General features: G+C 28.7%; 3 protein-coding genes and 1 long non-coding RNA gene across 13 annotated transcripts in view; 3 read left to right on the plus strand and 1 right to left on the minus strand.

Moving 5' to 3' along the window:
- LOC105146135 (acyl-CoA Delta-9 desaturase) overlaps positions 1 to 2,968 on the plus strand; it is a 25,130-nt gene extending 22,162 nt beyond the window's left edge. For all 4 annotated transcript variants that reach the window (XM_011056224.2, XM_087412951.1, XM_087412953.1 and 1 more), the window contains 2 exons: positions 168 to 350; positions 968 to 2,968. In XM_011056224.2, the coding sequence (XP_011054526.1) occupies positions 168 to 350; positions 968 to 1,325 (541 nt within the window). In that variant the 3' untranslated portion in view covers positions 1,326 to 2,968. The remainder of the gene's footprint in view (positions 1 to 167; positions 351 to 967) is intronic.
- The window catches only part of LOC147907433 (uncharacterized), a 17,773-nt gene extending 7,152 nt beyond the window's left edge, over positions 1 to 10,621 (minus strand). Inside the window, exons 1-3 of the long non-coding RNA XR_015547261.1 lie at positions 10,504 to 10,621; positions 5,930 to 6,055; positions 5,666 to 5,833 (exon numbers count right to left, since the gene is read on the minus strand). This is a non-coding gene — a long non-coding RNA (uncharacterized LOC147907433). The remainder of the gene's footprint in view (positions 1 to 5,665; positions 5,834 to 5,929; positions 6,056 to 10,503) is intronic.
- LOC105146153 (aminopeptidase A-like) lies at positions 7,165 to 17,793 on the plus strand. 3 transcript variants are annotated; one of them, XM_087412944.1, is made up of 18 exons: positions 7,167 to 7,421; positions 7,831 to 7,975; positions 9,848 to 9,931; positions 10,457 to 10,748; positions 10,853 to 10,996; positions 12,329 to 12,761; positions 12,886 to 13,033; positions 13,131 to 13,404; positions 13,553 to 13,723; positions 13,790 to 13,887; positions 13,976 to 14,110; positions 14,201 to 14,499; positions 14,573 to 14,658; positions 14,747 to 14,871; positions 15,015 to 15,227; positions 15,328 to 15,562; positions 15,642 to 15,774; positions 15,895 to 17,793. In XM_087412944.1, the coding sequence occupies exons 4-18, from the start codon at positions 10,556 to 10,558 to the stop codon at positions 16,277 to 16,279; spliced, it is 3,072 nt and encodes a 1,023-aa protein (XP_087269070.1). In that variant the 5' UTR covers positions 7,167 to 7,421; positions 7,831 to 7,975; positions 9,848 to 9,931; positions 10,457 to 10,555; the 3' UTR covers positions 16,280 to 17,793. The 3 variants fall into 3 exon arrangements, with proteins under 3 accessions (XP_087269071.1, XP_087269070.1, XP_087269069.1); XM_087412945.1 differs by lacking the exon at positions 10,853 to 10,996 and having other exon boundaries at positions 7,165 to 7,421; positions 15,895 to 16,534; XM_087412943.1 differs by lacking the exons at positions 7,167 to 7,421; positions 7,831 to 7,975 and having other exon boundaries at positions 9,658 to 9,931; positions 15,895 to 16,534.
- LOC105146706 (glutamyl aminopeptidase-like) lies at positions 16,975 to 27,739 on the plus strand. 5 transcript variants are annotated; one of them, XM_087412946.1, is made up of 17 exons: positions 16,975 to 17,679; positions 18,413 to 18,740; positions 19,941 to 20,068; positions 21,417 to 21,726; positions 23,372 to 23,807; positions 23,929 to 24,076; positions 24,174 to 24,447; positions 24,642 to 24,812; positions 24,874 to 24,971; positions 25,072 to 25,206; positions 25,323 to 25,621; positions 25,687 to 25,772; positions 25,858 to 25,982; positions 26,121 to 26,333; positions 26,408 to 26,642; positions 26,723 to 26,855; positions 26,934 to 27,739. In XM_087412946.1, exons 4-17 carry the CDS (start codon positions 21,513 to 21,515, stop codon positions 27,313 to 27,315), a joined length of 2,949 nt encoding a protein of 982 aa, XP_087269072.1. In that variant the 5' UTR covers positions 16,975 to 17,679; positions 18,413 to 18,740; positions 19,941 to 20,068; positions 21,417 to 21,512; the 3' UTR covers positions 27,316 to 27,739. The 5 variants fall into 5 exon arrangements, with proteins under 5 accessions (XP_087269072.1, XP_087269076.1, XP_087269075.1 ...); XM_087412949.1 differs by lacking the exons at positions 16,975 to 17,679; positions 18,413 to 18,740; positions 19,941 to 20,068; positions 21,417 to 21,726 and adding exons at positions 22,538 to 22,617; positions 23,165 to 23,253; XM_087412947.1 differs by lacking the exons at positions 16,975 to 17,679; positions 18,413 to 18,740; positions 19,941 to 20,068; positions 21,417 to 21,726 and adding exons at positions 22,624 to 22,994; positions 23,165 to 23,253.

Genomic DNA, 27,739 nt, shown 5'->3' on the forward strand with positions numbered 1-27,739 from the left:
AAACCCAGATAACATAAAGTCCAAAAGACATAAGACGTCTTTAAGGTGTCTTTTAGATGCCAAAGACGTCTTATGTCTTAATTTTGTGTTTGTCTGGAAAATAATGAACTTTATTAAATCGTCAAAATCAAAAAAGATCGTGAAAATGAATCTGTTTATATTATTAGGCTTTACATCATCCTAATGCCTGTTTTTTGCTTCCTACTTCCCACCTGGGTACCGTGTCATTTTTGGAACGAGAAACCTATGTATGCCTGGTATTCTACCCTGTTCAGATACACACTCTCACTGAATCTGACTTGGCTAGTAAATTCCGCGGCTCACATATGGGGCATGAAACCATATGACAAGTATGTATTATCAAAGATTTATTTATTTTATTGTGTGTCATAATTACAATTAAATTTAAAAAAGCATTACACAAAAAGCATTACATATACTGTGAAGCACAAGGAGATTAGATGAAGAAATAGCAAACTAAGGCAAAAGTGAAATTATAGTAATATAACGATTGATATAACGAAACATCAGCAGCAGGATTCTCTAAATGTCTTATCGATGATATTGTTATCGTTAACTAGCGACAGCCAATGGCAGCACAATCCTAGAAGAAAGAACAGCTCTTATGGGCTGTCACTAGTTAACGATAGCGACAATTGTCGACAAAACGTTTAGAGAATCCTGCAACTGATTAGGATAAGAATTATTTTAATACTAAAATCCTACAATACGTACATATTAAACATAATAGTATATAGCAAAGCAAAACATGCAACGTAAAGATAGTAAGAAATGTGAAAAATAGCGCAGTGTGTTTTTGACTTGAGCAGTATAAAGTGTAATGGATTAGAAATTTAAATAGCACTAGAAAGAGAGACGGACCAAGATCCGCCTTTGTAATTTATCTTATTGTACGAATAATAAAATGAATGGAAATCGATAAAGAAAAACTTTATCTTTTTCGCAGCACCATTAGCCCCACTGACAGCCTCAGCGTTGGCATTGGCGCTTTCGGCGAAGGATGGCATAATTACCATCACGTGTTTCCGTGGGATTACAAGGCTGCCGAATTGGGCAACTATCGCACAAACTTTACTACCGCTTTCATTGATTTCTTCGCCTGGATCGGCTGGGCGTATGATTTAAAGACTGTAACACACAGTATAATAAAGAAACGCGCGGCTCGAACAGGTGACGGCTCGATATATACGCGAACGGACAATGAGCATCATCATTCGCATGATGGAGCTATATGGGGATGGGGCGATGCCGATATGGCACTCGAAGATATGCAGGAGGCCGAGATCATTAATAAGGGCGATTGAGATCCCAAATTTCAATTCCCCAAAACCTCTATATGTGGCATTACACTCGGTCGGAATTATGCAGAACGTGGACATCCAACAGACATTTATGGTTTGCGATGGTATTGTAAATTCATAATGAATTTGGTGATCATATCTGAAAGTTTAATACATTGTTATACATACATCATTAGGTATCTCTAGTCGTAATCTCGACTTTTTGTAGATGGTAGTACTTATCACTATCAATATCGATATGCATCGATTGATGCATCAACAATAATGGTAATTATTGTTAAATTACAATTTTTTTCTTTTAACAGTTCTTGTGCATGCATCATGCAATCGTGGGAACGACGTCTAGGTCGCGACTGTGATTACGACGTTTTTTTATTTAGCTTTTGAATAAAGATATTTTTTAAAGTTAATATTTATGATAATCATTTCAATTTGTAATTTTAATATCTAGATGTTTATCTCATTAGATATTTAACCTATTTAAAACCTGATTTTAAAATACTTATACAAATTTCATAAAATTACGTTAAAATTAACATAAAAAGAAAATGCCACTGTGTGTACTTCATATATAAATTATTGATAAGGAATATATTACATTCGTTGGGCGTGCACGCTCTACGTTATAAAGCCCCGTTGTGCATTATCAAATAAGGATATAATCATCCAAAGAACAGTGGTCAATCGTTTAATTAATATTTAGGCGTCAATTAATATTTATTGTATAATATTATTCATACATTATTATATCGTTCCTCTCTTCGGTCATTGAAGTATCGCGAGTTCAGCCTTGAAGTATCGTCTTGTAACGAAGAGAACGGAAAATCTTAAGGCGCGACAGCGATTTCTCGGATCGATTAGATTCCATTGATTAGAAACGTTTTGAATCAGAAATCTGATTGCGAAAGGCGCGTGCTCGCATTCAAAATAAATCTATTAGAAAAAAAGTTCGGCTTCGTTAGGAAATAAAAGGAGATCTCGCAAATATGAGATAATCAAGCGACGATCTGAATTAAAATGCTGGTGTGCTGTACAATCAATTATGTATCTACGAATCAAATTCATTCGTGGCCTTCTGAATGACTGTTTATGTATTTAGACTTTATATCGCATTTATATCAAAACTATTTCGATATCTCGAAGTCAATTCCGTAATAATTGTGACACGATATAAAGCGCGAATCATTATCGATTTCTAACGCTGTTATAATATCAAATAATCAAATTAATAAATTTTTTAGATCATCACTATATAACTGAAAATTAATACTTGTCACACTTCATAGAAAACAAAAATTATTAAGATGATAGAAGGTCCGTATATGAAAAAAACGATTTAGTTTTAATGTTTATTGACCATAGATGACAAAACTATATATGCACAAGTAAATAGCATATTTTTCGATTTATCTTGACATAACAACGATTAAGGTTCTCTGTGGCATTGTGTCACTTTCATTGTCGAGTATCACGCCAGTCGCATTTCTCGTTCTAATTATTATTACTACGTGATGACACTAAATCAAGACTAATTTATTATGAGAATAAAAAATATAAGTATAAATCTTTTATAACTTAAAAGACATATTTTAAATAGAGATATCCGAAATCATCTTACAAATGATAAATTTACTAAAAAAAAACAATGACATTAAGGCTAAATTAGATTGAAAATCAAATTAAAATAATAATGAACTACAAGCCAAGTTGGATGTTTATAGCTAAAATTTATATGATTGTAATAAGCAATGAAATATTTTATTATTATTTATTATAATCATCATAAAATTTTAATAAATATCCTGCTTGACTTGTATTATTTTGATTTGAATTATAAATTCACTTCATTTTTTATTTAATTTTTTACAATTATAGAATAAAATTAGTATTTTTAATAGATATATATATATATATATATATATATATATATATATATATTAAAAATACTAATTTTATTCTATAATTGTAAAAAATTACATACATATATATATATATTAGGTGTTGGAATTAATTCGTAGCGTTTTTTAATGAAAGAATGTTATTTATTTCACATGAGCATTAAAAAATACATTAATGAAAGTACTTCCCATCACTTGTAAAACGCTACGAATTAATTCCAACACCTAATATATATATATATATATATGTATGTATATATGCATTGATTATAAACATTTTGATATTAATATTCCAAAAGTTATAAAATTGCACACAAAACTATATAAAAATATTACACACGAATGCAATTAGAAATCAGCGATTGGCTGTCAGCTCTGACATAACTCCATAGGTGACCCGATGGTAATCGAACCATTATTACTTACATAATTAACAAGCGGTTCGATGTTGCGCTGCACGGATCCGAATTCCGTTTGTCTTCCGTAAATAATTATTGTATATTAAATTCGAGTTTGATCGCATAGCCTCGAATAGCGATTTCGCAAAACGATTGTTATGAAAGCGCATTATGTATAACGCATAAAGCTAATTACGCAATGCGTGATAATAATTAAAATTTATTTATTTTATTATAGCGAATTGTAATAAATAGCGAACGATTAAATGATGTTTCTGTAACAAGAACCACTATCGCACAATAATCGCGAACGAACGAATTTTTTTAACAATCGAGCAATCACATACATTTTTTAATTTATATTGTGAATCTTTATAAAAATCTTTATAATCTGTATAAAATGTGCGTTTCACAATAATGTAAATATAATGTAAGTAGGATATATGCAGGTAGCTGATTGAATGAATAAGTAACATTATCTACACCAATTACGTCTATTATTTAACATCCTGCATACAAATAGATAATTAAGTAAATTAACTCTACGAAAATATAGATCATTACAGGTAAAACACAAAAGAATTTAAAATTACTTCAAACAACACGTATGTTCAAAATTGGGATAAATAAGATATTTTAAAGATAGGGTAAATTCGGTTGGACACACATATTCAAATCATTATACACAAATTTAATTTGAGTGTAAAAGAAATACGAATATTTCAAATGATAAAATATATATTTTACCTAACAACATACTAAAGTATATTTCACGATTTAACTGATTTCTACATTGAAAGAAAACTAAAAATAATTACTTATTTAAATAATTTTAAATAAGTAAATATTTATTAAATATAAAAGCATATTTATTTGATATAAAAACCATTAATTTGATGTAACTTCTTTTTAACTTTTTTTTATTGAATAAATATTTATAAATAAGTAAATGTTTATTTAGTATACTATATTCAAAGAAATATATATTAAGACTTAGTAATTTTGTTTTCTCAATCAAATTCGTTATTAAATATATGATATCTAAAGAAATATTAATAATATCTTTAACTGATATGAGTTTAAACTCTAGACAAATAACTTAAGCATTAAAGTCCATTAAAAATTTTTTATTAGTATATTACTAAATTGTTGAAATAAATTCACTCGTTTTTTCGATTATTCTGAAGTGTGTTCCACTAGATATTTTGTTATTTCAATATTAAAAAAATATTGAAAGGCTCACATGACTTTGTGACTGTAATAATGATTTAGGTTTTGGCAAAAATATTTTTAAATTTATTCTGTCTTACACTGATATTTTTATATAATTGTTTTTGCTCTTTGCTTTATTGTACTTTTTACAAGACTTTTTTGCGAATTTATATTACCATAAGCATAAGTATTTGCCATCAGTACAACTGTACTAATTTGTGCACATGTATATTTATTCGTACAAATCTATTTATATTTCTACTGTGATGGTTTAGAGTCTTTTATTGCGACCGAAACGATCTTTTGATAAATTCGTAGATTATAATTAATTCAAGCGCGAGATATCTGCGAGAGGCCACGATTTTTTTTGTACTTTAAACATAAATCTCAAAAATAACAAAATCAGTCGAATCACAAATCGCTTTTTTTTTAAGCACAGAAAGCCATAAGCTTTAAGACAGTAGTTTGTAGGGGAAATAATATGGTTAATATAATATGAAACTTAAGATGTCAAAATGAATGACGCTTCATCGTAGTCATAGTGGAATCAGATTTCATCATGGTCGTAGTTACGTTCTAGTTCCACACGAACGTAGGTTTTGTTAAGACAATATCGATATAAATATATATATGTATATATCAACGCTGTATTTATATAAAAATAAATTATTGTTATCGATGCAGACTCCATATCGATGCTGTTTTCATGTTGTACTTGTCATTATTTTATAATACATCATGGATTAATGTAAGAATGGTAATATTTCATAGATGTAAATGTGACATAACAATCTTAGACTCATTAATTAGGTTTGCTTACGTGCGATTTACTTACCTATTATTTGAGAGTCAATGTCCCATCCTGCGTTTCACTTTACAGGGAGCGCAACACAAACACGAGGTACTGAGTGACGAAATTGCAATTTATCCCTCGTCGTAGATCGCACAGATTGTGTATCCTCCGTAAAGTGCTAATAATTGCTTTGCTTAATCACGCATATTCCTAGAACAGGCGCACCTTTACGACATAAGTTTACGTAACTTTGTATTATGAAATTTATGTTGTTTTAGATTTTCGCCCTGTCTATATTATACATACCTGGCATCGTTTAATCGTGCGTTACGTGTTTGCAAATCGCGATAAAGATATATTTCCTTGTGTGCATAAGCTTCGGTCAGACATTTGACAGTTTACTGAGAGTCGGACGTGACTGTTTTACGATCCCTGCAATAAGATTTGCCGGATGTACATACGTAACAGGTCATCCATATTTCACAATCTTACAAGGATGTATCGCAAGAATTTATAAAGTAATATTATAGAATCAATTTTGAATCTTGTAACAAAAAAGTAAAGTATATTGACTTTATGAGCACTCATTGTAACCTTACGTTATAATTATTTTACAATTATGACATTTGAAACCATGATTATGTATAGCTATATACACGAAATGCATCTGTAATGTGATAACTTTAACCAATATTACGACTTAATTAACAATTCTATGTTAAATACGTGATAATTTTTATTATAATACTTTTTATATTTTTACTCACACATAATATTGAAGTATGTATCTATAAAAATTTTATTCCCATAGCCGTAATATTTAATATTATTAACATTATCCGAAGCATGAAAAATCATATAATATATCAAATTTTTTTTTTCTCAAAACCTTTTGAAAGATATAATTTCTTTCTCTATAAGTTTTATTTAAAAAAATAAAATCAGATAATATCTTCGTATTTTTTAAAATTTGTTTACTCTTAAATATAATAATTGGATTCAATCTTAATATTCGAATAAGTTTTGTGACAAAAATTAATTTTTTTTTGTTTATTAATAGTTTAAAACATTTTAAAAACATTATGACTTCGAAATTTATATAAATAGAAATCAAAAGTAGAAACCAACAAAGCGAATGAAAGCACAGCACAAGTATCAGCAAAGTAAAAAATTTTAACTCCTTTATTCCAAATTTAAACTTATGATGTCATCTAAATAATTTATACGTGTTGATTCACTTTCTTCAGTCCTCCTTAACAGTGAAATACAAAATTAGTGTGTATATATTCTCTTCATGTCAAAATTAAATCAACAAATTGTTTTGTATGCATTTTTGAAATAATAACTTCAAATGTGAATTAATAGTACTGAAAGTAAACTCAGCAGAGTAATCATTTTTTAATAAAGTGCTTCCTTGTAGAAAAATACTATTACGCAATAGTATTTTGAGAAATTACTGCATTATGCAGATATTACACTACAGTAATGTAGTGGCCCAGTAGTGCGCAATAGTGCAGTAATTTGCAGTAGTGCAATAGTGCATTAGTGCAGTAGTGCAATAATGTTGTAGTGCCTCAAAATACTATTGCGCATTAATAGTATTTAGTAGTACGTTTCTAGGACTAAGGACTAAAGTAAATTTTATCTTTACTCCTTGGGCCAGTCTCACCAACTCCGATTAACTTAATCAATCGATTGCTACATTGGAACTGACCAATTGTATTTGCTGTTCAGCAGAATTGATCAATCATAGTTGATACTTAATCGACCGATTAGGTCAATTCTTCACAAAAAAGAGGTAATTTCATGTAAAGATGTGTTGTATGTTGATTAAACTGGAAGAAAATTGAAATTTTCTAGAATTTCAAAACACTGAAGTAAATTGGATCACTAATTACTCTATAATTATAGAACATAGAATTAATTATAAATATGATTTTGATTAGAAAAATGTCGAAGTACTTGATGTCAAGCGTTTTTTAAACAAAAGATTAATTCTGAATTTCTTCATATTCATATGTAAAAAATGATCTTAATTTACGTTCTGACATTAAAGACTTATATCATACTTATCTACTTTTAATGGATATAAAATAGGTTTTATCGCTTAATTATGTTTCTACATCTTGACCATTTGACTTAACTGTTTTTAAGTGTTTTGTTTATGTTGACATATTCCTCTTTCAAATATTTATTTTGTTGATCAGTAGGATGCATCCGAAATTTTATCAGTTATGTACATGATGCTTTTCTATAAGCATGTTTTCTGGTTACATTATGTTTGCGATAATGTTTAATTTCGACATTTATCAATTATGATCCAAAGCTTTGAGAAAGTTCCTGTTTGTCAAGGTAAGTCACTTTCTTATTTTAAATTATTTTAAATTATTTTAATATTTTTAATTATTGATTATTGACTATTTAGTATATTGTTGACAAATTTCTAAAACAAATCTGACAATTTGTTGACTCAATTTTAACATATAAAGTATGTATACACACTAATTTTGTATTTTAATGCTGAGAAGGACTCGAAAATAAGTCGAAACGTACAAGTTGTTTGAATAACATCATCAATTTTGAAATAAAAGAATAAAAATTTTTTACTTTATTACTTTGTGCACTGATAACTACGTTATTCTCCTTTTGATTTTAACATCTAGAGTCTGTAACAAGATTACTTTTGAAATAGTATAAATTAGGAACTTTAATAATGATAATTATAAATTTTGACATTAAAAATTTAAATAAACATATATAATATATTAAATATTACTATGTAGAACTATAAACAAATTGTAAAAAGAACATTCCAATTTCACATGAAATTAACCATAATTTAATTTAATTTCATAACGTGACAATATAAATGAATCATGTGCTCCTAATCGCACTTTCGGAAATACGATGTAGGAGCGCTTCATTTATTAACTTCGCTATGTGGCCGGTGACCGTTAATTGTATCAATTTCAGCAGATAAATGAACGCGTGCGTACATGATGATTAATTCAAGCCAATTTTACTCGTGAATTTAAATGCAAGTCGTCGACATTGTGTTACATCCAATTAGGAACAAATTTTATTAAAAAATTCTTTTGCATATCGCCGCCAATTTAAACAAGCAATTTCTTCCGAATAATAGAGCGAGGAGGAGAAGTGAAACTAAATAATAAGTTTTCAATTAAAAAATGCTATCATACGATTTTTAATTTAGTCTTTGTGTTTTAATACTTATTATCGTGTACATATTTCTTGTATTTTTCTTTGCATAATATTCCTTGTATTTCAGTTATGCAGTGGAAGAGTCGAGAAAAACAAATACATAAAAATTGTGTAAATGTGTGAAAAAATGATTATATCTATAATTTTCAGAAAAAAATGGGAGAATATATATTGAAAGAAAAGATTTACTGAACATGGCATAACATTTTACCATCTAAATTGCTGCAACAATCAATCTTTTCTTTCCGTGTAGAATTTTAAGTATTTTCCTGCATTTTTGTTTTTAAACAAGAATATATGATAATAAAATCGTCAGGTTTAGAATGTTCAAGAAAATCTGTAATAGATCCTCCGTATTATTATAATCGAATTATTGTAAAGAGTGAATGACTATTTTCTAAAAAACATTATTAATTCATAAAATTGTGTTTCTTTTTTGTGATTTATTTCTAAGAAAGGAAAATTACATCAATTAGTGATAGTTTTGATGATAATTTTTGAAAACAAATAAATAAGAAGATTTATAATCATTATAAATCTTTTATGATTATTTTTTATAAAAATACAAATAATTGTAGAATGACTTCTTGAATAATACTTATAAAATACGCTAATTAGAAGAAAGATTAAATCGTTACATCTATGCAAATGCGCATGAACACAATATATATTAATGAATATGTACAATATATTTTTTATCGTCTCCCCAAAAGAATGTTTCTTATCCCATAATGTTATCATCAGTCTAATAAAAAATTCTGCGGTATTATCGCATTAAATTATGATTAGACCGATCTTGTTAAAAATAATCCCGACGAATAAAAGAGTTGATATAGGTGTTAAAAGTAGTCGAGTGTTGTTAATCAAATAGATTGGGAAATTTTTGTAGAATGGAAATTTTTCATACTGAGATAAGAACTATTATAAAAACATGGCAATTATATATTCTCACAATTAGGTTTTGTACTGTGACTGAGTTGAACAACTTGTTGATATGCACAGATAAAGTAATGTTCGTGGCAATGAAGTAATCCGAAGACAAAAAGTCACATGTCCTAGAAAGCGTAAACGAGATAGTGTACCAAGGTAGGCTTTATTCGCTATTTTATAGTGGACTACAGTGTGGCGCAGAGCATTTTCTAACTTTAATAATTAATTTCGAAGAAGTCACACCGAAAGAGTTTGTGTCGTCATGCATTTATTGTTATTTAACTGATATAGATGCTGTTTATATCATGTAAAATTGAAGTAACCTTTGATCAATCATACATATTTAACAATTATGCGTGAATAGAATATTCAATCAAAAAATATTCAATCAGCTAATTATATTTATAATCATTTTTACAATTATAGAGCGAACTTATTCTGAATGTGATTTTATTTAAAATTGAAGAAGTAACAAAATATACGGAGTAGTCCCAACCCGTAATAAATAATCGCTAAAAATATTTTATCTCGAAGCTGTAATTAAAAAAAAGAAATTACACATATTGTCGTTTATTTTTGAGATTTATATTTTAAAAATCTAAAAGCTCTACATTTATTTTTTATATTTCGAATAGTTAGAGTATCGTTGATTTTATAATTTATCGATTTTTCCCCTTACAGGTTTAATAATCTTCTTTACGCTTTGTCTAAAGTAATTGAGAACTTACAGAGGGTAGTAAATTAAATTACGCGGTTTCCTTCGTTGTATGCACCCCAATAATGGACATCGAAAACCGACCGAAAGGCGGCGCACCTCGCCTCGATGCAGCATTAACAACGAAATCGAAGTCACTTTGTCGTAGCAAATCCTGCAGCGCCTGCTTTATCCTGAGTTTAATTTGCACCTATCTGGCAACATTAATCGTTCTACTAGACCAAACTGTCGTCGAGGCAGTAAGCTATGGTCAACATGGTAAGAACATAAAAATTCAATTGTTGTCAGTCTCAAAGTGGAGTACTTTCTCAAAATTTGCTCCTATATTAATAATGTCATACTTACTGATTATAACGTTGTAGATCCACAAGTTTTTGAAAAAAAAGAGATTAATCCACAAGAAAAATTACAAAATATAAATCGAGATGCATTTAGCGCGTTTAATGAAAATTTAATATTCAACATGTTTGCATTTCGTCAACGCAGCCGGCAACGTGACAAGCTTCGTGGGTATCTCATATGAGTTTCATGATGTCTTGGCGGTAGATTTAAAAATTGTTTGTATGTTCCAGCAGTTCTCTTCAGTATGGCATAGTGGAATAGCATCTTTTTATATTTTAGGACTAATTGCAGCCTTTTTTTTTAGAAAATAAATAAAAGTTACTTCACTATCGACGAAACATTTTTTATAATTTTTTAAAATAATAACAATTCTTGTCCAAATAATTTGCCTGCAATCGATATAATCAAAAAAATTGAACAAATTATGTCTATTTTCTCACCTAAGAATATTATTTTTAAGTTTTGTTGGTAATTAGCTAATTAGTTAATATTGCGTATAAACAATATTTAAAAAAATTTATTAAGAAATTTATTTATATTTTAACAAAATATGATTAGATATCATTAGAAACAATTAGATCTAATCTATTACTGAACAGTTCTTCTGTTGAAGAGAACAAGTGAGCTTTATTGTTATCACTTATTATTTAACAAAATTATTTTCAACGAAAGTTATTTTTAAAACTTGAAGTATAGTATGGATTAAACACGCAAACATATTCGAATTGTACATATTTAAATTGACTCAAAGAGAACGTTCAGTCGAAATCATATTCCGATTTCGTGATCAACTAATCGGGGAAAAACTCGTGTACGAAAAATGAACCACATTTTATAGCGATCTAGTTTATAATAATTAATTTAATAACTTAAATTAAATAAATATTTTATATTTGAAATTTAATACAAATGTTATTTCACTGACCATCCATAAGAGTTCAGTAAAATAACTGTTATGATTTATTTAAAATGAAAAATATAAAATGAAGTTTAGAAACTTATTTAAAATATAAATTTGTAAGAAGCAATAAAAATTGATATGACTTATTAAAATTTATTTAAAACAAAAAAATATGAAATAGGTTCAGAAAACTTAAAATATTTGATAAGAAATAGATCAGAAAAAGTTATTTAAAATAACTACTAAATAACTCTTTTACTTGATTGATTATTTTAAAATATATATTTTAAAAAATTTATTTTAAACCGAGCTTTGATAATGATTCATCACTTTCTAAAAATATTTTATATTCAACTCCCTTTTTGATTTATTCAACAGGTAACAAAATTTTACTTTCAATTTATTGTGGAATATCCAGCCTTTTATTTTTTTATTGATTTTATCAGCATATATATAAAATCAATATAATATTAAATCAATATAATATTAATCAAATAAAAACTATACCTTCTACATGATGCGTTATTCATCCAAGCAATTTGTAACGATTATTTATAGATAATTATTAATTAGAAATAATAATTCTTTTTTGCAGATTCGAATAGATCAGAGGCATATACAATATTGTTTGATTCCGATAAAAGCTTCAGATTGCCAGAAGAAGTCGTACCTATTCATTATGACCTCTACTTGCATCCAAAACTTAAAGAAGGCACATTTTCCGGAAAGGTGACCATTCTCATTGATGTCAAACAGAACTACAACAGGAGATTCATAGCTCTCCATCAAAAGAATCTCAATGTAAAATCTGCAAAGTTAACGTACGATTTAGATGAAAACTATGAAATTAACATCTCTTACATCAATAAGCCTTCCAAATATGAAATTTTTACGATATTAACTGAAAATGAGATTAAATCAGGATTATATCACTTGAGTCTAGAATTTGATGGAAGTCTAAAGGACAAAATGGACGGATTTTATTCCAGCACATATCAGTATACGAGTGATAACATTAATGAAACCAGGTGATATAAATTTATTATTTTATAAATAAATAATGCACAAATTTTGTGATAAATTGAATTTACATTCGTTTTTAATTCCGTGATGTGACAAAATAAATTATAATATATCTTTTTTAATCAATAGGTACATTGGGACTACTCAGTTCGAGCCAACATATGCTAGACAAGCTTTTCCGTGTTTCGATGAACCCCATTTGAAGGCAGAATTTTCGATAAAACTGGTTTATCCCATGGATAATGGCTATCATGCTTTGTCTAATATGAATGTAAAGGTATGTGAATAATTTTTGGCGACATTAATTGTCATTTCTTCTGAAAACCTATTAAACAATTGAACAGTTTATTGAATCGAATCATTTTTTGTTTTAGAGTACGGAGATACATACACCGAAACGTAATCTAGCAACAGTGACCTTTGCAAAAACTGTACGTATGTCCACGTATCTAGTTGCTTTTGTTATTAGTGACTTTGTTGGCACAAGTAAAATGGCAAAGGGCTTAAATGGGCGAGAATTTCCGGTTAGTGTTTATACCACAAGACTTCAATCAAAGGAGAAAAGAGATTTTGCAGTGGATATTGGCGTAAAAGCTATCGAATATTTCATAAACTTATTCAAAATAGATTATCAATTACCAAAACTCGGTAAATATGCAACAATAGATTACAAAAAAGATTTATTAATTAAAATACAAATAAATTTATTATATATACGCTTAAAAATTAATTATCGGTAGATTAAGTACATTTTTAAGTATACGTATGTACATATAAAACTTTATCTATTATACAGATATGGTTGGGATTCCTGATTTTAAAGCCGGCGCTATGGAAAATTGGGGCATAGTGACTTACAGAGAAGCAAGGTTGATTTATGATGACCATAGTAACTCCATTTATGATAAGCGCGCAGTAATTAACGTAATTTGTCACGAACTAGCACATATGTGGTTCGGAAATCTAGGTAAATATATTGTATCTCAATTAAATGTGATTAATGAAAACGTAAAATATATTCTGTTTTTTTCAGTTACTATAAACTGGTGGAACGATTTATGGCTCAACGAAGGTTTCGCTACATTTATGAGTTTTAAATGTTCAGACGCGATTGTACCAAACCAACAATATGTTAGTTATCTCTCAATAATAATATGATCATACATTGATATAAAAATTTAATATGATAAAAAATATATCAATAATATATAATTTTCAGATGGAGGAATTTCCTATATCAATAATGCAGAATGTGTTCGTTTCCGACTCAAAATTAAGCTCTCATCCTATCGTTTATAATGTCCAAAATGCAGCTGATATTGCAGCATTCTTTGATGACGTATCTTATCAAAAGGTATACAAATCTAATATCTTAATAATAGTTTTTATCCTATTTACTAATTTTTTTATCTCATTTATTTATTCAAATTACTATCTATTTTAGGGATCATCTATAATCCGCATGATGGAAAATTTTTTTGGATCTGATGTCTTCTTCGGTGCAATTAATAGCTATTTGAATAAGTACTCTTATGAGAATGCAGAGACGGCAGATCTCTTCGAAGTTTTGCAAAATGCGGTTGGAAACAAATTAAATGTAACAGCTGTAATGGACACTTGGACACGACAAGAAGGCTTCCCCGTTATTAACGTGAAAAAGTCTGAAAACAAATTTGTATTAACCCAGAAACGATTTTTGGACGATCAAGATGCCAAATTCGATCCTTCAGAATCCAATTACAGGTGTTACTTTATCTCCAGTTACTTTATCTACTAATTGACAAATTTATATTTCAAATTGTGTTATATCTTACAGATATCGATGGACCATACCCATCACTTATATCACTAACAGAAACAAGAAACCCACTCTTGTATGGTTCAACAGGAATGCAAATAAATGTTCGATTTCGTATTATAATCTTTTTGTTATACAAATTGTTTCCACGTTATTTTACTCTTTGTTATTGTAAAATTTTATGTTTTACAGTGGTAATTAAGGTCGACAGACGTACCAAATGGATCAAATTAAACGCAGGCCAAGTTGGTTTTTATCAAGTTAATTACAAAAAGGAATGGAAAACTTTCAAGGAGTTGCTTCGTTCTTGCCACACGGTAAAATCATATAATTTTTCCAATTAATACAAAAATTATAAACAAAAAATTATTACTTCATAGATTAATACGTTATATTCTCACTTTCTAATTAATAATTTCTTCGAAAATTTATTTACACCTACTCTTCTTTTTTATTGCAGAAAATATCCTCATTGGATCGAGCAAATCTTTTGGGCGACATGTTTAGTTTAGCTGATGCCGGTGAGATTGAATATAACACTGTGATGGATATAAATGTATATCTCATCAAGGAAAGTCACGCTTTTCCATGGAAGGTTGCGAAATCGAAATTGATGACGATGCATGCTCTATTAACTTCTTCATCTAAACCACATATTGCGGACAAGTTTCAGGCAATATATTAATCACATTATTACAAATTACTTTTCAATTATAAATATTAAAAATAAATTTTATAAATATTATTTTTTCATGTACATGATGCATTTTTAGTCTTTCGTGTTGATGTTGGTAGACACCGTCTACAAGAATGTAGCTTGGATCGATAAGACTACTGAGGATGTTCCGTTAACATATATGAACAGAATACTGCGACCTACGGTAATCGAATTGGCCTGTGCAATGGATTCACCTGAATGCCTAAAAACAGTCGGAGAGCTTTTTAAGGAATGGCTGATAGAAGAGAAGCCGCAGCATCCTGATATTCGCGAATTAGTTTATTACTATGGTTGATCTATTTAATCATCATCCATTCCCAAAATCCAATTATTAAGAAATTCTAATAGAATGCAAAATCTTTTATTTAGGTATGCGTTATCGTTCAGATGAAAACGAGTGGAATATCATGTTTGAGAAATTTAAAGACGAGACCGATCCTAGCGAAAAGAATAAAATAATGATAGGATTATCAGGCATAAAATCCACTAAAGTTCTAAAGGAGTTAGTATTAAATCCACAAAAATTAACAATTTTTTAAACATATTTCTTAATCAAAATTAATTAATAAATAAATAATAAATATAATATAAGAATAAATTAATAATTTCTATTCTTTTTTAGGTACATTACCAGAGCAACTAATGAGACATATGTCCGCACTCAAGATTTCTTGAGGTGCTTAACTATGATTTCCATGAATCCCGATGGTACATCATTGGTATGGAACTGGGTACGCGAGAACTGGGAATTTTTGGTGAATAGATACACTCTGAACGATCCATATCTTGGTCGACTTATACCATCCATTACACGTTCCTTCGCTACACAAAGTAGACTAGATGAGATAAAAGCCTTCTTCAAGAAATATCCTAAAGCTGGTGCCGGTGTTGCTAGTCGAGCAAAAACTCGCGAGATAATCTTAAAAAATATCAAATGGCTCGATAAAAATACTAAAAAATTTGATAAGTGGTTTTTAAAAAACTGGCCGCTTAATAAGTCCTATTAAATGTACCAACATAATATATCGATATACAAGACAGCTAAAAAAGACGAAAGACTTAACATACATAATCGATTTTTAATAATTATACTCAAAAACAAAGTTTTCTTAAATCTTGGTATGCCTCAATTGTTGAAAGTATTACCAGTAGCCTGAAGATAATTAATTGTAATTTTGTTTGTTATCACGAACAGTTGTTACGAAAAGGAACATCATTCTTGTAAAACATGATGCTTAATGAAATTATTCAATATATCAAAATTACACTACGATCAAATATTTTGGTTTAGTCACACAATTATCGCAATGATTGGCAGGTATGCTAAAGGCAGTTTTAATTATATATACCACATTTAGTTAACACTATTATCCTCAAATGTGGATTTTTTTGTCTCATAAGATATATGAAAATTATCATCAAATCATGAATATTGAATCTATTATAAGATCAATTGCATTTTTCAAATAGCCATCAATAAGATATTGTAGAGAAGGATGATGTATTTTTTTAATATATTTATTTTTAAAGAATTAAATGTCAATCTGAATAAGTTTTGTGATAAAAATTAGTTGTTTATTGCTTATTAATTTCAAAATTAAAATATTTTGAAAATATTACGATTTTTAAACTTAAAATAAACTAAACTTCGGTAATAATAAGTATGACATTACAAATTTAAAATAAATAAAGATAATACAAGTATATAAGAACCAACCGCAGAACTTGATGCAAATCAATTAAATTATATTTTTAATGTAGATCATAAAAATTCAAAAATAATGTCCAACTTCAAGAGTATTATATATTGTTGCTTCACATGGTTCTACAAATTTATACAAACATATTTTATAATATTAAGGAATATTATAGGACTGCAAAAATTTAAAAAAATATTTTAATTGTACATGAAATCGTTCACATATATAAATTAATCTTATGCGACAGTATGAATGAATCAAGCGTTCTTAATTGTACTTTTGAAAATACGATATGAATACGCTCTACTTATTAGCTTTGCCTCGTGACAAAAGGGTGGGAGTCGTTAATTATATCAATTTCGACGGATGTTAATGAACGCGTGTGTACGCGACGGTTAATTCATGTCAATTTTGCTAGCGAATTTGAATGCAAGTCGGCTGTCACCGACATTGTGTAATATCCAATTAAGAACGATTTTCGTTAGAGAATCGGCTCTTGCATACCGTCACCAACGGCACTTAAACGCGCAGTTTCTCTCGGATGATCGAGCGAGAAGGAGATCGAGAAGTGAAATTGAATGATAGATCTTCAATTAAGATACAGTTCCACAAGACGTTTAATTTATGAGTTTCCTCCGCGTTATGTTTAAGTACTTCTTATTGTATTTCTTGTACTTCGTGTAGTGTTTTTTGTTTTAATTTACTGTGTAAGTTCTTTTGGGAAACAAATATATACAAAGTATGTGTGAATTTGTGCAATGAAACAATTACATTTTATAATTTTCAAATAATAAATAATAATTAATAATGAAAGAATAGAATACTAAATATTTTCCTCTGCTTTTCTTTTTAAATAAGAATAAGTGGAAATGAAATCGTTAAAGTTGGAAGAACTCCCAAAGATATTTGTAATAAATCGCATCGCATTATTGCAATGAACAAGTGAATATTTTCTGAAAAATATTATTAATTGATAAAATTGTATTTTTTCTTGCAATTTGTTTCTTTGTAATTTATTTGTACAAAAATTGCTTTAATTACAGTGAGAAATTGTAATACCAATTTTCGAAATGAATGAATAAGAAATTTACAATCATTTTGAACATTAAAAAAATATATTTATTCTCAATTATCATCACACTCTATAAATGTATTAAAAATTAAGCTAAATGCCTTATAATATGTGAACACATCTTATAATTTTGATTTCCAAATAAATATTATTTTATTATAAATATAACATATATAATCAAATTTATCATTACAGTATGCTTATATTATGTTTAGTATAAGTAAAATAATTTAATAATTTTAGAAATGCATAAGATTCTTGTATTTAAAATAGCAATGCAAAAAATTACTAAAAATTAATAGAAAAATAATTGAAAAGTAATTCGTTAACTTTTTAAATAACTACAATTGTAACATATTACTTTTCAGAATTCTGTTAAAATTTCTACGATATCATTGTGATCATCTTGACTTCGTTGAAAGTGACATGAAATTGTGGAACAAGAAAAGAGAGAGTTGCTAGATATGCTAAAAGCAATAGGATTGTCAATCGGATAGATTGGAAAATTTAATGTAGCATGGAAATTTTCCAGACGCACAGAGATAAGAACATTTACTATAAAAACTCTACGAAAGATCGCATATTCTCATTTGTGTTTCGTATAGTAATCAGCTTGTTATTCGATATGCGGGTAACGTGCCGATGAATTAATCCGAGGACAAAAGTCACGTGTCCTAGAAAGTACGAATAAGCAAGGTAAGTTTTATATTTCGTTTTATTTATACTGTGCATGAAATAGTATCTTTAGACACTATCTTTTATTACTATAACTTCGGAATATGATTTGTCTTGAACTAGAAAAGTGCGATATCATCTAATCCCTTCGGTCGAATAAAAATTTCACTTATAAATACACAAATTTGAAACACAGTAAGAGAAACACAATAAGTACTTTAATAATAATTATATATTTTGTAATAAAATTGTACACTTATTATTCGCATAAGAAAGTAATTCAAATTTTCTAATAATTAATTCGTAACAATATTATGAAAAAATGACGCAACGAATCTTACATTTCATAATCGAAGTTTGCATACGCGACAGAACACGTGTGCATTCTATAGATAGTGCACCACGCATTAATTTATCTTACATATCGAGTGCAGTGGACTGTGGCGCGTGCATCTTCTAACTGCAATAATTTATTTCTAACAAGTCATCAAGAGAGTTTATATCGTCATTTATTGCCCACATTAAGCTTATATGGATGCTGTCTGCGTCACATAAAATTGGAGCACAAAGATCCATTTTGATCAATTACACTGTTCGACAAAAAGTCATTTTTTTTCTTTTTGAAATTCCATAGTACATTCCCCAAAGATTTTTTCGTGATGTTAGCAGAATTTTTTGTAGCTCATCAGAATGTTGAGTAAATTGAGGTAAAATATTTGTGATCATTTTCAACATTTTTATAATGTCATAACAAAATCTTGTTTTTAAATAAAATTTACAGCATATAAAATAGTTCAAGAACTTTCAAATAAATTTTAGTTTATGATTGCACGACTTATTTTCATCAAGTTAAATTATTTGAATTTTGAATTTCTGTATAAATTTCACAAAAAAGACTTTTTCTCTTTGAAATGTTGTTACATTTATTATATATATTAAAAAGATTTATTTCTGCTAAACAGGATGCTATCGTCAGAATATTAATTTTTTAGTAAATTGAAATATAATAACAAATTGGGATGATTTTTGGTCTTCACTCCAATATTAAAAATCCTGATACACAAATTCTGATGACAGCATCATTACAAAAAAAAATCTTTGACGTATGTACACTTCGGAGAAAATTTAATTATTGAATAGTGTTATACATGTTTACCAATCATATATGTCGGAAAAATATCTAATCGGTTTATAGTTTTATTATTATTTTTATAATTACAGAATGGACCCAATTTATTATAAATAGGGAAGTGAGATAAAATTATGCGTAGTGATTAATTATGCGCATTCTGATTTGATACTTTCTCTATAGATGGAGATGCTACCGCGGGGAAACTTTTAGGCTAAAGGTATTTAGGATACAACCATAACTTATATAATTTAAAAAAGTGTAATTAACAGTCTTAGAACATACTGGAAGGGCTGTCGATGGCTAGGTGACTGTCGATGGCATCAACATCTATTATCTGTTCTTGTCTGAATGCTTACGTAAGCATAGCCTTACTTCGTAGATAATATTAAGCCAGTCTCTAAATTTATGTATTGAATTAATTTAAATTATATAAATATATAAAATATGTGTGTATTTTAAGTGTATAATTATAATCAACAACGACGACAATTTGATAGCTGGAAACATTTTTTTCCATCATTTTCAAATTTCAAATAACATTTTGATAATTATTCTACATTTTTTTCAAATTCGAATCACGCGCAAGCGCACAGGAAACAAAAATTCAGATAAGAACAGATATTGGAGACTTTTATTACATTGGTTACATACGGTATGACCTTCCAGTATGTATGTCTAAGTTAACAACCAAAGAGAGAAAAAGTAAATTTGTATACTTTAAGAATAATTTTGACATCTAGAAAATAAGACGGTAAGTCCTTATCCTTAATTTGTTTATTTAATCGTGCATATTATACTAAAATATGTTATTACGTGCGTCTTTTGAGCTATTATTTATTGAGTTAAATTAAAAAGTTTTTGCATAATCTTGTTTTTTATCGAGTCAGGCAAATGCATTTTGAAGTATACACAATTATTCGTCTTGAATATGCTGTATGACTAGCATTTTTTTTTTCGTTTTTTTCTTTGTATTATTTCAGATGCTTCGTAAATATATATTGAACTAAGACTCGGTTACAGTATTTATTCTCCAATTTCATTATTTTTTTAAATTTTGTATTAATTTTGTATTAATATATTGGTTTAATACATATATTTCCATACATTGGTTTAAAAAATATATTGTATTATTTTTTTCATTTTATCAATATTCCATAGAACATTAATTTTATTTATTTTTTATAATTTTTTTGCTTTGCGCACAATTATCAAATCTATACGCAGAATTACACGAAACTTTTTCGCTTTTAATTTTTTTACATTTTGTTAAATACAACATTATCAAATGAAAAATTGCCAATATGAAAACCGCGAATAATTGATAGAAGAATGTTCATATATAATTTATAATTCCATAGCATATAATTCTCCCCACTTTCTTCTAATTGTTCAATTTCAAATGTTTGATTTTGAAAACTGTAATTTAAATAAGAAATTATTTACATGTATTTTCAATTTGTTTTTCCTCCATTTAAAAAAAATATAAAACTTTACATTTATTTTTTATATCTCGAATAGTTATTCAACTCGTTGATTTTAGAATTATCGATTTTTTTTCTTTACAGGTGTTTTTGATCATTTTCTTTATATCTTGCGTAAGGAGAATACTTCTAAAGAATATTGAATTGCATTACTCGGTTTTCCTTTGTTGTATCCCAATAATGGGTAACAACAAAGTCGAAAGCCGACCGAAAGGCGGCGCGCTTCGTCTCGATGCAACGATATCGAAGCCACTTTGTAGTAACAATACCGTTTCCGCTCTTCTCTGTTTTACCTGCGGTGCTTGCTTTATCTTGAGTTTAATTTGCACCTGTCTGGCAATATTAGTCGTTTTGCTAGATCAGACTGTCGAGGCAACGAGCTACAGTCGACACGGTGAGGACACAAAAAATTCAACTATTATCAGTGCCAAAGTGGAGTAGTTTCTACGATAAAAAATTATTATGTTAATATGTCGTACTTATTACATCTCAGATCCACAAGTTTCTGAAAAAAAAAATTGTTCCATAAGAAAAAGACAAAACTATTCGCGAAATGCAAGTACATTTATAGTGCGTTTAACGAAAGTTTAATCAATGAATTACTTTGTCAACGCAATCGGCAAAATGACATAAGTTTCTGTCTCACAAGAGTCTCATGATTACTTGGCGGTAGATTTAAAAGTGCCTTTGTAGATAATGTTCTCCTACATGTGGAACAATAAAACATTTTTTTATATTTTAAAATTGATTGAAGTTTTTTTTTGGAAAATATACAAGTCACTATTAGCAAAGATAGATTTTTTGATACAAAAAATAATTATAATAAATTTTATCCTCAAATGATTTACCTGATTACAATATAGTTTCAAGAAAATATAAAACTTATGTTTATAAGAATAATAATAAAAAATATTAACAGACAGAAAAATTTATTAAAAAATTTTTATATTTTTAAAAAAGAATTACAATTTAAATTAATAGATTACGAATATAGATATTACTAGAAATTACTATAGATACAAACTGTTACTCTGTGAAGTTCTTCTGTTGAAAAAAATTTCATATTATCAGACTTATTATTTTGACAGATAATCTTCGAGATATCAAAAGTTGTATTTGAAAAGCATTTGAAGTTCAGTTATCGATTAGACATATAGACATATATACGTCCATGAACTATTTGAAGTAAAAGATAGGAAGGAAACTTATATGAGCTTATATTGCCAAAGCAATTAAAGAGCGCATATATTAGTAGTGCATATATATTACGTTTACTAATACAAAAGTAAAATAAATATATATAAATATGTTACATATTCAACGGGTTTTTGTTCTTTTTAGTATTTATTGATAATGTGAGATGATAATCAAGTTTTGATTGAATCTTCTATTTATAATTGCAGCCTAATACTCCGATTTCAATAGTCAAGTGTTTAAAATAATTAGAATTGTCAATCATGTTAAAGTACTTAATACATATATAAATAGATAAAAGATAAGCTTTTAAAAGATATAATGACTATAATAACCATGTGTTAACAGAATGTAAATGTATTTAAACCGACAAAAAGTGAATGTCCACTCTATGCTCCGATTTTGTGATCAGCTGATCGGGAAGAAACTCGTGCCCAAAAAATGCTTTGTGTTTTACAGCAATAATGTGTAACACCAATAATTTAAATTTAGCAAATATTTGATGTATATCGCAATATAACGCAAATATTACTTTACTATGCTTGCTACTGACCATCCAAAATAACACATTACTTTCCAAAAATATTTTATTCGGATCATTGCTCCGACTTGGTTATAGCTCTTCTTGAAACTTCTAGGTTGAATCAAACAGTAGCTAAATTTTGTTTTCAATCTACATTGCGGAATAATTACCGGCATTTTGTTCCCTTATTGGTTACATCAACATGTAAGATCAATCGAACATGATCGGTCAGATAAAGATTTTATGATTTATCTGCGTGAAACGTAATGATTATTTATAGATAATTAAAGACAACTATTACATATATTAATTCTGTTTGTAGATTCGAATAGACCAGAGGCATATACAATAATGTTTGATCCTGATGAAAGCTTCAGATTGCCAAAAGAAGTCGTACCTATTCATTATGACCTCTACTTGCATCCAAAACTTAAAGAAAGCACATTTTCCGGAAAGGTGACCATTCTCATTGATGTCAAGCAGGACAACAATAGGACATCTATAGCTCTTCATCAAAAAGATCTCAACATCACATCAGTAAAATTAATAACGTATGGACTAGATGAAGATTATGAAATTAATATTTCTTCCATCAGCAAGCCTACTAAATATGAAATTTTTATGATAACAACTGAAAACAATATTAAATCCGGATTATATAACTTGAGTCTGGAATTTGATGGAAGTCTCAAAGATAAAATAGTTGGATTTTATAACAGTAAATATCAGTATAAGAGTGATAAAATTAATGAAATCAGGTAATATAAATTTTTTATTTTAGTAAATAAAAAATACATAAACTTTGTAATAAATAATTTTTTATTCATTAATATAGTAAAATAGATTATAATGTATTGCGTACATTTTTTTAATAAATAGGTACATTGCAACTACCAAATTCGAGCCAACTTATGCTAGACAAGCTTTCCCGTGTTTCGATGAACCCAATTTTAAGGCAGAATTTTCGATAAAACTGGTTCATCCTATGAATGATTGCTATAGTGCCTTATCCAATATGGATGTAAAAGTACGCGAATAATTTTTGACAGTAATAATTATTATCTTTTTCGAAAAACTGAAATTATTAAACAGTGTATTAAGGAATATTATTATTTTTGCTTTAGAGTACGCAACTACATACACCGGAACGTGATCTAGCAACAGTGACTTTCACAAAAACTGTGCCCATGTCCACGTACCTAGCTTGTTTTATTATCAGTGACTTTGTTGGTACAAGTAGAATGGCGAATGGCTTAAATGATCGAAAATTTCCGCTCACTGTCTATACTACAAGACTACAGTCGAAGGAGAAAAGAGATTTTGCTTTGGATATTGGCGTGAAAGCTGTCGAATATTACATAAACTTATTCAAAATAGATTATCCATTACCAAAACTCGGTAAATATGCAAAAATAATTTATGAAAAAAGAATAATTGATTGAAATAAAGTTAAATTTGTTATACATGTTTAACGGTCTCAATAGATTTATTCTTAAATGTGTGTGTGTGTGTGTGTGTGGGTGTGTGTATATATGTATATATATATAACTTTATATAATATATTTATTTAGATTATTTATTTATTTATACAGATATGGCTGGCATTCCTGATTTTATATCCGGCGCCATGGAAAATTGGGGTTTAGTGACTTACAGAGAAACAAGAATGCTTTATGATGACAGTAGTAACTCCATTTATGATAAGCGCGATGTCATTAACGTAATCTGTCACGAATTGGCACACATGTGGTTTGGAAATCTAGGTAAATATTTTATATCAATTAACCGTGAATTAATGAAAACGTAAGACATACTTTTTTGCAGTCACCATGAAATGGTGGAATGATTTATGGCTCAACGAAGGTTTTGCTACATTCATGGCATCTAAATGTTCAGATGCGATTCTACCACATCAAGGATATGTTAGTTTTTAAATAATAATTTAATTAAACATTGATAATATAATATAAATGTTTAAAATATGATATTACATATATCTATAATATTTAATATTGTTTTCAGATGGAGGAATTTCCTGTTGAAGTAATGCAGAAAGTTTTTGTTCCCGACTCAAAGTTGAGCTCTCATCCTATAATTTATAATGTCCAAAATGCAGATGATATTACATCATTTTTTGATGGAATATCTTATAAAAAAGTACGTGAATATAATATATTGTTTGATAATGATTTTTGCACTTGTTATTAATTTCGTATTGTCTTGTATTATCTTTGTATTGTCTTGCATTTATTTAGTCAAACTGTCTATTTTAGGGAGCATCTATAATCCGCATGATGGAAAACTTCTTTGGATCTGATGTCTTCTTCAGTGCAATTAGTATCTATTTGAATAAGTACGCTTATGAGAATGCAGAGACGGCGGATCTCTTCGAAGTTTTGCAAGATGCGGTTGGAAACAAATTAAATGTAACAGCTATAATGGATACTTGGACACGACAAGAAGGTTTTCCGGTTGTTAACGTGAAAAAGTCTGGAAACAATTATACATTAACTCAAAAACGATTTTTGGATGATCAAGATGCCAAATCCGATCCTTCAAAATCAAGTTATGGGTGAGTTGCTTTATTTCGAGATGTCAATTGACAAACTTATTTCGAAATTACATTACATCTTACAGATATCGATGGACCATACCTATTGTTTATATCACTAACAGAAACGAAGTACCTACTCTTGTATGGTTTGACAAGGATGCAAATGAAGGTTTGAATTTTAATTACATAATTTACAATCTTTTTTGCACGAATTATTACTCATTTTCTCTTAATGTAAATTCTATATTTCACAGTGGTAATCGAAGTCGACGAACGTACGAAGTGGTTTAAATTAAATGCTGGTCAAGTTGGCTTTTATCGAGTTAATTATAACGAGGAATGGGAAACACTCAATGAGTTACTTCGGTCTCACCATACGGTAAAGCAGCACGTAATTTTTTTATTTAATGCAGGAATTACAATAAATAAAAATTATGATTTATTTACAGATTAAAACATTATTCTTAATTTTTTCAAAGGTTTACTTATTATATTTTTCTCTATTTTTTTATTGCAGAGAATATCAATGTTGGATCGAGCGAATCTTTTGGATGATCTATTTAGTTTAGCTGAGGCCGGTGAGATCGAATACGATACTGTGTTGAATATAACTATGTATCTCACCGAGGAGTACCATTGTCTTCCATGGGCGGTTGCAAAGTCGAAACTGATGACGATATATACTCTGTTAACTTCCTCGGCTGATCCATTTATTTCAAGCACGTTTCAGGTAATGTCAATCGAAGTATTACAAATTATTGTTTGACACCGTTGCAAATATTATTTTTACATAATCCATTTTAGTCTTTCGTCTGGATATTGGTAGACACAATCTATAAGGATGTAACTTGGACCGTTGATGATGCAATTGAAGAAGATGTACCGCGTATTGATAATAAAGTGCGACCGATAGTAATCGAATTGGCCTGTGCAATGGCTTTACCTGCATGCTTAAAAAAAGCCTCAGAGCTTTTTAACGAATGGCTGATAGAAGAGAAGCCACAGCATCCTGATGTTCGCGAATTAGTTTATTACTATGGTTGGTCTATCTAATGTGATTCATTCCCTATATATTATTTGAGTGTCGAAATTTTAATGGAACGCAAAATCTTTTATTAGGTATGCGCTACTATTCGGATGCGATCGAATGGAGTGTCATGTTCGAAAGATTTAAAAATGAGACTGATCCTGGCGAGAAGAATAAAATAATGGCAGGATTAACAGGGACACAATCCATTCGTGTTTTAAAGGAGTTAGTACTAAATCTACTCTCGTTTTTAAAATATACTTTTTATTAAAGTTAGATAATATAATTTAACTCCTTTTTTAGATTTATTATCATAGCAACTGATGAAAGATTTGTCCGCGCTCAAGATTTTTTGAAATGCTTGATTATGATTTCCAAAAATCCCGATGGTACATCATTGGTGTGGGATTGGGTACGCGAGAACTGGGAATTCTTGGTAAACAGATATACGTTGAATGATCGATATCTCGGTGATCTTATACCATCCATTACAAGTTCATTTGCCACACAAACGAAGCTGGACGAGATAAAAGCTTTCTTTAAGAAATATCCTGAAGCCGGTGCTGGTGCGGACGGTCGAGCCAAAACTCTCGAGACAGTCTCGAAGAATATCAAATGGCTTGCTAAAAATACTAAAAAATTCGATAAATGGTTCTCAGAAAACTGGCCATTTAAGACTCGTTAAACATACCAGCAAAAAGTATACAAGATAGATGAAAAGGAAGAAAGACTTAATACATAGCGATTTTTAACAGTTATGCATAAAGACAACTTTTTTAATCTATGCGTCAACTGCTAAAAATCACTGATAGCCTGAAGATAATTAATAGTGGTTTTTGTATGTTAATAAGTTACTGTAAAGAAAAAGAAACTGTTACTAATAAGAACATTAAAATTTTCTTGCGCAAGAAAATTGTATTCAATACGCTGAAATTATATTGCGTATTAAATTTGTTCTGTCATGTAATCAATAATTGTGGCAACAGTTATTAGATGCGCTAAATATGAAAGTGCATAAATACCAAATACGCATTTGTGCGAGGCATATGCCTTTTATGTAACACATTTATAAATCTTGATACTGAAATATATACAACTTTATAATATAA

This window comes from Acromyrmex echinatior, chromosome 14, assembly GCF_024713525.1.
Source record: "Acromyrmex echinatior isolate Ae372 chromosome 14, ASM2471352v2, whole genome shotgun sequence".
Taxonomy (NCBI): domain Eukaryota; kingdom Metazoa; phylum Arthropoda; class Insecta; order Hymenoptera; family Formicidae; genus Acromyrmex; species Acromyrmex echinatior.